General features: G+C 39.1%; 1 protein-coding gene across 4 annotated transcripts in view; it reads right to left on the bottom strand.

The window, feature by feature from the left end:
* The window catches only part of ptprua (protein tyrosine phosphatase receptor type Ua), a 197,328-nt gene extending 185,344 nt beyond the window's left edge, over positions 1 to 11,984 (bottom strand). For all 4 annotated transcript variants that reach the window (XM_032580837.1, XM_032580838.1, XM_032580839.1 and 1 more), the window contains exon 1: positions 11,719 to 11,984. In XM_032580837.1, coding sequence (XP_032436728.1) covers positions 11,719 to 11,788 — 70 coding nt within the window. In that variant the 5' untranslated portion in view covers positions 11,789 to 11,984. The remainder of the gene's footprint in view (positions 1 to 11,718) is intronic.
* Positions 11,985 to 15,433: the final 3,449 nt, after the last annotated feature.

The following is a 15,433-nucleotide window of genomic DNA, read 5'->3' as shown; positions in this document are numbered from 1 at the left end:
ACTGGCGGAGCAGATTTATTCCTAAAAGGTATGTTTATGGAAGATAGATTTATAGTTTATGCATTTAAAGCCGGACCAATCACACCAGCTGGATGTCTTAAGTTTACCTCAGTGAGGATCGCGCGCCTCCTTTCACTCAAACTGGACACAGGCTGACCTGTATTGATATTTACATCAACCCCCTGTGAGGAATTATGTTTCTTTCCAGAGTTTTTGATTAGGGTAAGAGTTTAAAACCCGCCGCGTTAGCTCTGGTTTTGCAGCTCTATGTGAGCCGCAGGAATAGCTTGTAGTGGCGCTTTCAGAGGTGCGTTGAGCGAGCAGTGAGAATGATTTATATTTGTGGATAAAGAATTTTGTGCAGATTTTCCATCTCAACACGCTGCCCAGCGCCCGGCTCTGTCTCTGCTGATAAAGTTTATGTATGTGGTCCCTGTTGGCTGTTATTGGTTAAAGAACCAGGCTTACCTCATAATGCAGGTTCAACTCGGTGAGGAGGTTTCACGCTCGCCTCAGAGTCACGCTTCACGGCGGTTTCATATTATTTTATTATTATAAATAATATAATAATAAAATTTTCCAGTTACAAAGCATCAAATTATATCAAATGCTTTGTCCAATTAGTCAGACAGAATTAATGAGCACGGAGATCTGAGAAAGTCGTCCCACAAACTGGACCAACCAAAATAGTTTCTGTGTTCCTTTGTTAAAAACTCAACAGACACCAAAAGGAAGAGCTACTAAAGCCACAGTAGCAGCATTAAATTAAATCTCCGGTTTGTTGCCCATCTCTGCGCAGTGCAGCGTATTTAACTCATGCAGAGCTGGTCCAAGGCTGTATGAGGCCTTGAGCAGAATTTGACTTAGGGGCCCCTCTTGCTGCTAAAAACTCTGTTAGCAACTCTAGCAGCTTCTGTGTTAGATTTAATCTGGGAGAAGGGGAGTAGTTTAATTGGCCAGCCTAAAAAGCAATAAGTTATAATAACATAGGGACGAGGGTTAGAGCTGCTCTGTTGCTTATCTGTTGTTAAGTGTGGTGAAAGGTACAGGGACAAATTCAATATATGAATATCTTGGTAATTTTTTTCCTTAATTCATTAAATGCTGGTGAAATGGAGGCAAACAGTAGTCTGTAGCTAAGCTAACTATGCTGAATAGTTGATCATCTCACACAGTCTATCCACCTCTCAGAGAAAAACTGGGTTACAAATTGGCACTCTTGATTTTTTTTTTCTCTTATCTCTCAATTTTTTTTGAAACCCTGATTTTCAAAAAATTTTCAGTAGCAAAATAACTGCCACAGTTGTTCTTGTCTTCTACTGACTGCTGCTGAACATCGTCACCGTCAAGTGCGCCAAACAGGAACGAATCATTTCATGCAGATCCAGGGGAGTTCAGGGCAAATATGGATGTGTGCTTTCTGGTCTGGGAGTGGCAACATTTCATTTTTACTGATAAAAACAATTTTAGAAAACACAATATGATTAATTTTGTAATTGACAGGGCCCCAATTTATTTAATTTCTATGAAAAAAAAAATTGTGGAGGGCCCCCTGTTGGTCAGGGGCCCTTGGAATTGTCCTAACTTTCCCCCCCTATATGGCGCCCCTGGGTAGCATAACTTATCTTATCACTCAGTTTTAAACAGTTATAGTAGCCTAGGTTAGCTACGTTGACAACATGCTAAACAGCGTCAAAACAACAAGTTAATGTTGGGTAACTATGGCAACCAGTGACAGTTTAAAGCTCACTGACGCTTTCTGCAGTCAGGTTGCGCGTGCATCCGCCATGTTAATAAAAATTCATCAGACAAGCCCGCTCTGAATATCAAACAAAACTGTGTCATCACAATGTGACATCACAATATTAGTCCAAAAGCAGAATTCTGACATCCCCAGCGATTATATAAGTTCCTCACATCATCTACTTTCATGACAACCGTTTAGCCGCCGTTGTTGATACGTTTCTCTTGAGAATTTATTTAGCAGTTCACAGTAAGATTTTCAACTTTGTTTGGTGAACATTTCGTTTGGAGATTGACATCAAACTTAACGTGAAATCTTCACAAAGTTTCTAGAGAAGTGATTTATCTTAGAACCTGAAACAAGCAAAGGTTACAATGCAGTCCAACCAGCCTAGAGTCGAAGAGGTCGCATTCGACAACATTGTCGAAAGGGAATTGCAGCCACCCAAGCGCAAGAAGAAGAAGGTGTCATTTGCAGTCTGGTGGAAGCTGTACGCACCTGAGGAGCTAAAGATTTCCGCTGAAAATATTGAACAGCAGGACGCTTCACTGGTCACTGAAAATGAATCGATTGCCAAAACACAGGAGACTGTGGATCAAAAAGGGGACAGACCGACACCTGAGAGTGAGTCCAATGAGAACCAGATACCACTTAAAACCTGGTCGGAGGAACACGTCCCCGTTGACCAAGAGATTTCTGCAGGAAACATCGAAAAGCAGAACGATTCACTGGCCAGTGAAGAAGAGTCCATCGCTAGAGTGCAGGAGACAATCGATATAGCAGAGAAGAAACAGCCACCAACCACCAGGCGCAACAAGAAGAAAAAGATACCGTTTCATATCTGGTTGGAGAAACATGCCCCCGCTGATCTAAGGATTTCAGCTGAAAGTGCTGGAATGGAAGATGTTTCACCAGTTACCAAAAAAGCATCGATCTCCGTACTGCAGGAGACAATCGATCCAGCAGAGAAGGAACAGTCCTTTAAGTCTTGCGATGAAATTGTTAAGAAGCAAGACACTTCTCTACCTGAAGAAGAAGGTGATCCGACAGATTCCTTAAAAAAAGAGATTTGCGCTGAGGAAACACCGCTGGTCACTGAACAGGGTTTCATCTCCAAAACACAGGAGACACTGGATCAGCAAGAGGAGGAACAGCCACCAACCACCAGGTGCAACAAGAAGAAAAAGATACCGTTTCATATCTGGCTGGAGAAACATGCCCCCGCTGATCTAAGGATTTCAGCTGAAAGTGCTGGACCGCAAAACGCTTCTATTGTTACCAAACAGGAATCGATCTCCGTACTGCAGGAGATGCCAGAGAAGGCAAAGTCTTGCGCTGAAAATGTTAATAAGCAGGACACTTCTCTGCCTAAAGAAGGTGATCAGGAAGATTCCTTGAAAAATGAGTGTTGTACAGAAGAACCTGTGATTTCTACAACACAGCTGGTCACCGAAAAAAGATCCATCTCCAAATCACAGAAGAAGATGGATCAAAAAGGGGAGAAACAGACATCAAAGATGAAGCGCATCAAGAAGACGCCACTATTATGGAAATCTTTCCCCGAGTCAGAGGCTTGCGTAGATCTAACGTTTTTGACAGAAAATAGTGACGTCAATAACGGTCCTCTGCCAGAAAAACCAAGTTATCAGTCAGCTTTGCCCAGCAGAGGAAGGAAAACATTTTGGAAAGTGTTCCCTGAATCAGAACCTCGCATTGACCTAAATTTCTTCGCCGAACATATCAAAGGGCAAGATGTTTCAGTTCTGGCAAAACACGGTGAACAGGTAACTTCCTTGGAAAATCAGTGTTATTCCAAGGACACTGTGATTTCCACAAGTCAAGCAAAGTGTACGTGTCAGGCCAAATCGAAGGAACCTGAATTGGGAAGCATTGAACTACAGAAATACTTAATGAGACAGCTTGATGAGATGTTCGACATAAATCGTAAACTAAGTGCTAAACTCAAATACCAGAACGATCTGTTGAGGAAAGTACTCTCAGAGCAAAGACAAAACAGGAAGTCAACGGGGTGGGGCCAAGTGTGGGTTGAGTGATTGGAAAAAGGAATTGGAAAAAGAGTTACTGTTGTTGTTAATTGGACATTTTAGATAATATTAAAAAGCTAGGACATCAGTACTCATGTTCATCCATTGTAAGATTTTTAATTCTAATTCTAAACAAAAAAAAGGCAAAACCACATTTATTAATTAAAGGGAGATTTAGAAAAAGAAAATGTAAACAATGTGGAACAAAAAGAGCCTTTTAGAAGTTTAAACCTATACAAATTGGGAAAAATTATCTATATACAGTATCTATATACTGTATATCTACATACATACTGTATATAGATGTATATAGATATATAGATAACTATCTAGATATATAGGTATATATAGGTATACAGATATTCCCTATACAAATTGGGAAAAAGTATCTAAAAAAATTATCTATCTATTATTTAAACCTAAATAACTTTAGGCCTTTTAAAACTAACTGTAGTTAGTTATCTATGTATATGTATATCTACATATATATATCTACGTATGTAGATATATATAGATATCTACATATATCTACATACTGTATATAGATATATATGTAGATATATATAGATAACTATCTAGATATATAGATAGATCTATCTAGATAGATATACAGATATCTCTCTCTCTCTATGAATATACATATACTGTATGTCTAGATAGATCTATCTATCTATATAGATCTATCTATCTAGATCTGTGTATCTATACAGATCTACCTATCTAGATCTATCTATTTATACAGATCTATATAGATCTATCTATCTATCTAGATCAGGGGTCTCAAACTCCAGTCCTCGAGGGCCGCAGACCTACAGTTTTTAGATGTGCCACAGGTACAAAACACTGGAATGAAATGACTTAATTTCCTCCTCCTTGTGTAGATCAGTTCTCCAGAGCCTTAATGACCTAATTATTCTGTTCAGGTGGTGCAGCAGAGGCACATCTAAAAGTTGCAGGACTGCGGCCCTCGAGGACTGGAGTTTGAGACCCCTGATCTAGATCTATCTATCTATACAGATCTACCTACATAGATCTGTCTATCTATACAGATCTACCTATCTAGATCTATCTATCTATACAGATCTATCTAGATCTATCTATCTAGATCTGTGTATATATATAGATCTATCTATCTAGATCTATCTATCTATACAGATCTATCTATCTAGATCTGTGTATCTATATAGATCTATCTATATAGACCTATCAATCTATACAGCTCTATCTATCTATATAGATCTATCTATCCATTTATCTAGATCTATCTATCTAGATCTATCAGTCTATTTGACCCACAAAAAGCATCACAACTTTAAAGGCTTCATTGCTTTCTTTGGTCCAATACTGATAGTAGGACAATATTTACTGCTCATGAATTTTGCATACAACAATTGACATACAGTATACAAGTAGGTTGCTTAAAATTTTTCTATTACTGAAATGTCTCTCCCCACGAGCAACAGTCAAAAGCAACGTGCAAAATATACATAAAGCAATCCAGACTACTCAAACAATGCTATGTAGTTGCATTTTATTCAAGCTGCAGTATATAACTTTAATAAAAAATATGTTTTCTCCATATTTGTTAAATCTGTCTTCATGTCGTGCCAGTTTGTTATGAGACAGATAATCTGTGAAGACAATCAATCTCCTCCACCTGCTCCCTGAATTACTATTGCTAGCTAAAGTAATGCAACGTTCCGACCAAAACAACCAATCAGAACCAGTAGGAGGGTCTTAGCGCTGTCAATCAACCTCATTCACTCACTGCTAAATATGCTAATGGGGGAAAAACAACATATCATTACAAGAAAAATGTTTATCTACCATCATTGGTAGCTATGCTAACCAGACTGAGCATTTACAACAGGCTGCGCTACATACAGCACAGAACAGAGCAAGGGGAGGGAGGAGGAGCAGCACCACATAAGATTGTGATTGACAGCGCTAAAACTCTCCTGCCACTGATTGGTTGTTTCTAGAGAGCACTGGAAGAAGGCAGAGGAAATAGATTTTTCACAGATTATTTCTCATGCCGTACTGTCACAATATAATGACAGTTTTAACAAATATGTAAAAAAATATATTTTTTTAAAAAGTTACATACTTTAATATAAGCTTTAATTTCACTTATTAGAGGACTGGTCAGGAAGGATGCGGGTTAGAGCTGCTGCTGACTGACTCATCTGTTGTTAAGTGGTAAAAGGTACAAGTTCAATATATGGATATGTTGGTAATTTTTTTCCTTAATTCATTAAATGCTGGTGAAATGGAGGCAAACAGTAGTCTGTAGCTAAGCTAACTATGCTGAATGGTTGATAATCTCACACAGTCTACCCACCTCTCAGAGAAAAACTGGGTTACAAATTGACACTCTTTATTTTTTCTTTCTCTTATTTCTCAATCTTTTTTGAAACCCTGATTTTCAAAAAAAAACATTTTGTAGCAAAATAACAGCCACAGTTGTTCTTGTCTTCCACTGACTGCTGCTGAACATCGTCACCATCACCAAACAGGAACGAATCATTTCATGCAGATCCAGGGGAGTTCAGGGTAAATATGGATGTGTGATTTTTGGTCTGGGAGTGTTAACATTTAATTTTTACTGATAAAAACTATTTTAGAAAACACAATATGATTAATTTTTTAATTGACAGGGCCCCAATTTATTTAATTTCTATGAAAAAAAATAAGTAAATAAATTGTAGAGAACCCCCTGTTGGTCAGGGGCCCTTGGAATTGTCCTAATTGTCTTCCCGTAACATATAATTATCCAGTAATATTTTTACATTTCCTGTCTACTTAACATCTTCTAATAGAAAAACACGGTGGACCACCTCAGCGCCGACCACCAGGCTTAGCAGGTTTTCTGGGAGAAACCCTGGATTGTGGTGAGGTATTTTAGCTTCCGAAGCTGCACTCTAGATATGGTCTACTAGAAAAATCCATGTATATGTAAATATAAATATAAATAATTTGGAGTTACAACACAGAAAAAAAACTGCGAAAAGGTGAAACTGTGAATAACTGTCAAAAGATGGGAGTTGTATTAAAGGGAACATTTTCTTGCACATTAGTTGTAAACAAATCTAACAAACATGATTTCTCATCCTTAGTTGTTTCAAACTTTTGACTTTATCCAGAAATCTGATTCGGACCTTTCTTAGAATCTCTTCTTTAGGGTCCGAAGTCAGCCGCAGAAAACTTCCCGAACTTTGAAAACCCACAACTTCACAAAATCCTCGACATGTGTGCTTGAAGTCATCTTTGACCAAACCAACATGTTACCACATGAGAATAAAAAACACGCTCCAGCCACTTCTGTCCCATTTAGGACCACGTCACTTCCTTCATGTGAATGCATTTACCAAACGGTGCAAAGACCAAACGGGCTGAGACCCGCCACGCTCACTTCACGGCCTTCAGAAGGCAAACGGAGCAGGGGTCGGCCCAGGTGCTCCTGTTTGTTTCTACAGCTAAATTAACACCGTTGCAGGAATCGTTGCGAGAAAGAAGTGAGAAAGAAGACGGAACGTGTTTAAAAAGTGCATACCGAGTTGTTAAAAGAGAAAGAAGCAGGACAGATGGGTTGGGAGGCAAAAGGGTGAAGATAAGGATGCTATAAGCTATTCGAGGTTCAATTCTCAGAAGGTACACCTACACTGGAAGAGTTTGTTGCATTCATTTCAATTTGAAGTTTGTTTATTCTGCTAGTCACACAATGGAACTGTTGTTCTTGTTTCGGTTTTAGTGTGTGGACAAACTGACCTTCAGTATTTACACTCTGCCAGGTATTGGATCAACCAAGATCACACAGAACCACAAACGGCTCCTCAGCCACGTCGTCGTAGAAGATAAAGAGATTTCTTCACTAAACTGTTGTCAGTTCAGGGAGAACGACTGAAAGATAGAATCTGTTGCCAAGGTCAGAGTTCAACAATGACAGGTCTGGATCTTTTCTTGGTTACTTCTTGGAAATGGAACACAAGGATTTGCAGAAGTACTGACATCTTTTGAACATTGTTAAATTATGTCCTGTTACAACCACAAATATCAGTCTAGTTTGATATACTAGACACCTTTATCATAAAGTGGAATGAAAATGGTGCACATTTTTCAATGTTTCTTCTCCAACCTGTGAAAAAGTCTTTTCACCAAAATTTTAAATTAAAAAATGGTAGCACTTTAATAGAATCTGAGGGTTGTTTGAGCTACATTTTAAAGTTTATTTTTGTTTAAACAGAAGATTTTTTTCCCCCTTTCAAATTCAAAAATGTTCACTACTTTGTTGGTCCATCTTTGTTGCTGCAACGAGACTAAATGTGGAAAAACTCATGGAGTACGAATACTTTAGCAGGACGCGATTACCTCTTGTGACGTTCTACACAAAATACATACAAAAACCATCAGAACTTCTCTTCTTCTATTCAACTGTATAGAAAATCTGACCTCAGGATGCGCACACTGACACCTTACCAAACTAGTCCTTCAGACGCCTCAGCAAAGACTTTTCTGAGGTGAATTATTTCTTGACTAAACTGTTGTCAAATCAGCATCATCAGCTGAAAGCTAGCAGACACACATTTCCATTCTTCTGATTAAATCACTTTTTTTCATTTGGTCAAACACCGTTGAGTTTGACGCTGCCTATGAAAATCTCAGACACCAATCACTCCACATGATGAGGCTGAGAGTCGGATTATAAACAAAGACAGACCTGACTTACCTCCACCCTGCCTTGGGTGGGGTTTTCCATGCCATCCATTTTAATAGAGGTAAACCACGTTGGTGTGTGTCATCCATCCTAATGCTGCTGCTACGTTTAGGAGAAAGGTGACGAGTAAAACACGGCACTTCACTTTGTGGTCTGATTTAAGTCAATTTTATCCATTTCAGCGTGAGTGCATCCATATTCCTACAGTAATCCGACTGCAAACCGAATAAAAGCAGGAGTGTTGACTATGCAGGGTATGAAACGTAGCCCAGTTGCTCTGCAGGCTCTGATGTGTCTGCTGAACAATATGGACAGATCAGCTTTACTTCCTGGTACTGAATCCATTTTTTTGTTTCTGTGCTATTTCATTATCATATTCTATAATTACGCTGAAAGCCTAATACACTATCCGGTTATTTTACAAACCATAACTGTTCTGCTAAAGACGTGCGTTATTTTCTCCAGAAACGTCCAATTTCATCATTAGCTTTTGTGCAACAAGACACTCTATTTTCTCCAGTCACACCCCCACGTTTGCCTCCTGAGAGCTGTATGTGTGTGTGTGTGTGTGAAAATAATGCTGAGGTGGATCCACACTGCTAAATGCAGAGACCCCCCGCCCCCCTCCACTCTAGCAGACCACCTGTTTGTGGCACCACCTGTTCTGAGTGTATTCTAAGATTTATCCGACTTTCACTCAGTGTGTGGGACTGCATGTTGAAGCTGACTCACATGATTTCATTCCAAAATTAGAGCATTTTCACACCTGATAGTACGGTAGTCTCAGTTGGATTGGAAACTAACGTTGCAACATTTATTCCATTTCCAGCTGCTGTTGTTCTCTTTCACTCTGCTCTATGTCAAACCAACCAAACCCTTTGAAAAACCTGTTCCCCCTCCTCGCCTGTGGTGGCGCTGCACCAAGAACCACTATAGGAAACCACACAAAAACCTCTGAAGACACTGGCTTCCTTCATGCAATACTGAAAACAGTGGATTGGCGTCAGATTTTTGCAGCTTTATGATTTTGTTTCATTCGCATCAAACTCTCCATCTAATCTGGCTAATCTTGAGCTACTTTGCTAAACAGAATGGATAGAAATGTTAGGGTTAAACTTTTAATATTGGAGCAAGACCTAGAGAAACTCCTGTTAGTTTACAATTCTAGAACAAACTTAGAAAGTGCCATCTAGTCTTATCAGAACAAGAATCTGGAGAAACCCCTACGGACTACTCATTCTTAAACATAGGGAACTAATTTGTAGTTTTATGCTTTTTTTTGTTTTCTTTTGCTCTTTCCTTTGGTTTGTTGTTTTCTTGAATTGCCTTCTAATTCATGTAAAGCACTTTGAATTGATTTGTTGCTGAAAATGTGCTATATAAATAAAATGACCTTTCCTTATCTTAGCATCTAGAAACACCAACCTGACAGAGGCATGCATGTGACTGCAGCTAAACGTGGGCCTTCGCAATTCTACTACATTTTGTGTTGGTAAACCAAAAACCTACCAATAAAACAGCCTGAACTTTGTCATGACTTAACAAGGTGTGGGGAAAACTTTGTGTCCAGGTTTGATTTTGTCAGATTTTAGCTTGAGGTTTGGCAGAGAAACGAAGCTCTTTCCGTACCTATTCTGTTCATGCTAATCATCTTCATCAAGTGTCTGCGTCTGATGACAGAGCTTGACCTCCACAAAGGGAGCTAAATCCACGCCAAGCTGTGTCAAAGTCCTTTTTCCCGCAACCCTATTCATTTGAAAGGTTGCTTGTTACATTAACTCTTCCCAGTAGAGCCCAGTAGATCCTGTGGAGCAGGGAGTGGTTTAGCTTGGTCTGTTCAGCAGCTGCTTCTGCTCATCATGGAACTGACATCCATGTGGCAGAATATTTATAACCCACGTCACAAAGGAAGAAGGAAAGAAATAAATAAAAAAAACAACCAAAAAAAAAAAAAACAGCTGACACTTTCACTTGTCAGCCATGTCACTGGGGGCACTTCTCTTCAAAACCACAGAAGATAACGTTTGGAGGAATTCAGGAATTGTCACAATGTGTCGCAGCGATTTAATGTCAAAGCAGCCACAGGCGAACAAGGAGAGGACTAGAAGTCGTGTCTGAAGCAGGCTCTGTGGATGCCAGGTACTGTCGTAGCCCCAAATCCCTTGTTCTGAACATTGAGCGTCTGTCAGAGTACGACTGACACACACACACACACAAACACACGCCCCCACACGTCTGGATCAGCTGACAATGCGGCACCGAGGTAACAAAAGCTCTTGAGCAATCACACATTCTGGACACATTTGGACATCTTTAGTGGTAACAAAGTGAGCAGGAATATGTTGGTAAGACTGAAAGAGCGCCACCTATCTCTTTTATTTAGTAATGCTGGTTTTAGACTACAGTCTGCAAGTGAAGAGCATGTCTTTGGCTGCAGCAAAAAGGTACCATACCCAGAGCAATAAGCACTACTTAAATTAGTTGTTTATTTTCTTTGTCTAACATAAATATCAATTCTTCATGATGGTAAAAAAAAAAACTTGAAAAAATCTCAGCAGTAGAAATAATTTTCAGCACATTTTTCAATTAGATAACATCATACGTTTTTAAGTTTGTTGTTTCCTTCAAATATTTTAGTAGTGTTTTACTAAAGGTTATTAGTTCAGCTCATCTGATTTTGGTTTGGAACTGGAAACAGCTAATAAACAAATAACTAATCACTGATTGAGCTTCTTCAGTGTTCTCACCTCCATCCTGCTTCAGGAAGACCAAAACAAAGACTCCAAATCATTCAGAGGAAGGAATGTCAGGAGATCTTTTCCAGAAAATAATAAATAATAATAAAAAAAATCACTAAGAGACTGACTGAGGGAGAACTCTACCAATGTTTTCTGACAGGCAACTTTGTGGTTACTGATGCACATTCCACTTTTATGTCACAGATTCCTCTCTTAGACCTAAAAGTGAGGAACTTTCTCATATCTCACGAGGATGGTGATGTTTATGATGGCACCAATGACAAATCGAATGCAGCCCAGTGATCTGCAAACAGCTCATTTACAATCAGCAGACTGAAGTTCAAGACCCCCAAACCTTTAAGAGGAGGAATGATCGCAGCTACGCCTGACACACGGGCAGGTAAAAGTGACTTTCTAGCCTCAGTGCGAACTTTAAGACTTTCCCAGCACAATCTCTCTCCGCCATGTCTGCTTTACCTGTTGGTCGCTCCAGGTTGTCTGCGCAGATCCGGACGGCCAGCATCAGTAGCAGCGCCGCTGAATACATGTCGGCGGGTCGCGAAAGTAGTAAAGGTCCAGTCCGGCTCGTCACAACAAGCAAATCCTAGAGAGAGATGTGTTGCCGCAGCTTGAGCGGCGGAACGGCGGCTGAAGAGAAGTTGTGGGGTGAGCTCCATTCAGGGGGGCGGCCGCCTGCTTCCTCCACAGCCCGCTCTGGGTGCTCTACATCCGCAGCTCAGGGATTCAAAAAAGCCCCCCCAACCCCTCCGACTAGTTCTTCTTTCTTTTTTTTTTTTTGACTGTCAGACGAGTTGGGACGCAGAAATGTGAGCCAGCGGCGCCTCCATGTGGCGAGACTGCGCACATTGCTAAAGCCACAAGTTTACATACACCGAACAAAAACCAAACAAACCAAACAAACCAAAAAAAAAACATCCTTATTTTCTCACCGTCTGAAGTTAAATCTGACCAAACTTCTCATGTTTTTAGCTCGCTTAGAATGACCTAAATTATTTCTATTTGCTAACAGCCACAATAATGAGAGAAATAATATGGCGGAGATGTATATTAACGTCTTCGAGATCATAAGTTTGCATACAGAATGATTACTGTCTCTTTAAACAATGAGAGAAAGGGCAAATGATGACGTCATGACTCGTAAACCTTTGACAGGTTAACTGACATTTCTAATTTTATTATGCAGGCGCTAACACATTGAATTTAGACGCTTTTTTTTTTTTTTTTACATGTGTGTCCTGTACAATAAACATGTCACCTCCACAGCTTACTTCTGTTTAAAGGAGGAGCGGCCATATTGAAACACAAAGTTGGCTTTAACTAGTCGGATTCGCTCCGAGTTTCCCACTGGGAAATCTGGCTTCGGAGGGTGTTCCAGTTGATTTTTCAGACTGGAAAGTCGGAAATTCCCAGTTCCAAGTACAACTGGAACCACAGAGAGAAACAACTGAGGTAACAGAGATGTAACAGAGAACTGGTTCTGAGGCCTTGCTGGTCACAAGGTGTTCTGCTTCAATGCAGGTTCCACTGATGGATTGTACATTCGGATTCTTCCTCCTGCAGAAGCAGTGAGGAAATATTATATAAATACAAAACGTTTTCCTTCAATAATATTACAAGGCATCTGTGATGGAAAAAGGTTCTCAAATGTGTAAATTAGAAAATACTGCTTCAGTGTGGATGAATACCAGCTGTGGTTTTTTGGGGGATTTTTTGAGAGAGGAATATAGAGAGATAGTAGATAGAGTGTTCCACGAAAATATAAAACAATTCGCATAAAAAATGACATTCTCATTTACTACTATTCAGAATCTATTTTAAGCAATGTTTTAAAGCCTGCTGTCGGCCTCCATTTTGTACCGATATGGGACATCCTGACAGCACCAAGCAGCCGGTGCTGGAATGTAGGCCTGCACAAAACGCAACAAAACAAGAAGGAGGCTACAAAAATGAGAGAGCGAGACATTCAACTGGCTCCGTCTTCATTGAAGGTAAACATTTGGACTCATTTTGTTTTTTTACCGAATGCCCGGGAAGACCGAGCTAGACATGAGCTTCATCAAGTGCAACATTTGCAAAATGAAGATTGAGCCTTTGGGAACTCTGCAAATAAACTGAGCCAACGTACGTCATGCTACACACTGATTGGTCATTAGTTAGTTTAGAACTTAATAAATGTGAAAAAGACCCTATGATTCTGCCTTGCGAAGCAGACTACAGCAGATCACGAGGATTTTGCACACAATAGATTAAAACAGAAATCACTGTGAATAATCGTTTTGAATTGAAAATCAATTTTGAATTGAACCGTGACTCCAAACATTGGAATCAAATCGTGAGATTGTTAAAGATTCCCACCGCTAGTGTTTACTCCGTCTACAGAGTCCGGTCTGCATAATGACTCACGTATCAGCAACCTGTGCACAGCAAGTAAATGTCTTTTGTTATTTTCCATAATTCAAATCTACAATCACCCAGGTAATTGCATTGCAGATTTCTATGACTTAAATATTTCCTTTTATATTTCTTTGCAGGCAGAGTGGAATGATGATTTATTAGGTTCCATTCTGAGGCCAGAAGAGGCATTGAGTGTACCTATATGTATATTTAATAATTTTTTGTAGTTTTATTCTTTGGGATATTGGGAAAGGTGATGTTAACTACTTTTAGACTGATCCATAAATGTTGGAATAATTAACAATTCATTTTGAGATAACTGTATAAAAATCACAAGTTGTCATGTTTTTTATTCAGTCATCAAAATCATGGTAAACAAATCTAAGAGAAGTCAGTAGTTGTTCAAAATCATTTACTGATCTACAGCATTTTATAATTTCATCTTGTAACATTGTGGAGAATCTTAATCAAAGGAATTGTCTATATGAATCACATAACTCTAAATTCATATCAACACATCTGACTAACTAGAAGGGATTGTTTTAATTGCTGATTTTGACAAGCAGATGCAGACTTCATCATCTCTACCTGCCAAGCAGAATCCAGTGGAAAATATTCCAAAATGGAGCAATCAGAAATTACCCTGATGAATCACAATTTTCTCCAGAAATACAGGAAGGTGACTGTGTTTTGTTTTGTTTTTACATTAAAATAATTAAGAAAAGAAAATAAGAAAATAAACCTTACCATACAGTAGTCAAATAGTGGTAAGATGATATACTTTTTCTGTTAACAATTCAGCTACATTCTTCTGCTACCACAATCATAGTAAGTGTTTTCATAATTAATAAAACATATATCTATGATAACTTCATAAATGCATGACGGCCATTGCAGATAGAAAAAAGTACATTTCCATGAAAAAAAGTCAGGAAATTTTAGATAATCTCATAAATTCTCTAGAAAAAAAGAGAAAACTTCTGAGTTTCAAGTCAAAAATTTATTTTTTGTTAGAAAGTCTTTTTTCTATAAATTTTCTGAGATAAATCTCAAAACTTCTGAGTTTTTTCTAATAATTTTTTTTCACTTTTGGAGCTGAGACATTTTCTATAGTCTTCTCAAGAAAATTTCTGAGATTCTGGCTGAAATGGCTCCTTTTTTCCCCCTCTCTGCAATGGCCCTAATACGCCACTGTGTAGATGACTTTATTGTATTTTATTTTTGAAGAAGAATCCTCATCAGCGGCACAGTATGGCACATGACTCACTTCAAGAGCCTTTTTGCAGTGGGTCACAGCAAAACATTCCTCTTCTGCAGGAGAAGAGGAAGAATTTAACACTCAATGTCAACTCAACAAAACAATGTTTGGGAACTCTACCTTTATCCACCCAGGGCCTGTACAAGCCCTGGGTGGATAAAGCTAGAGTTCAAGCCCTGGGTGGAGGGAACGTCAGCCATGCTGAGTTTTCTGCATAAACACAGATCTAAACTGAAAACAACTGGAAGAGACAGATGCAATAAAGACGCTAGCAATGAATCTGTAAGAAGCTAATGCTAGGAGTCAACTAATCGAAGCTAACATTCTGGCTGCAATTCAGTCTGTTGGTATCTCACTATTTGCAGATGATGGGATTATTTGGATTAGGGGGAGAAATACAGAAATTCCTAAAGGAATTACACAATGTAGAATCTTGTGTACTGCACTGGGGATTTAGATTTTCACCATCCAAAGAAAAAGTTGTCTCTACAAATACGAAATCAAATCTTCATACTTATC

This window comes from Xiphophorus hellerii, chromosome 13, assembly GCF_003331165.1.
Source record: "Xiphophorus hellerii strain 12219 chromosome 13, Xiphophorus_hellerii-4.1, whole genome shotgun sequence".
Taxonomy (NCBI): Eukaryota; Metazoa; Chordata; class Actinopteri; order Cyprinodontiformes; family Poeciliidae; genus Xiphophorus; species Xiphophorus hellerii.
Note: the sequence above shows the minus strand (reverse complement) of the source record. Positions and strands in the feature narration are given on the sequence as shown.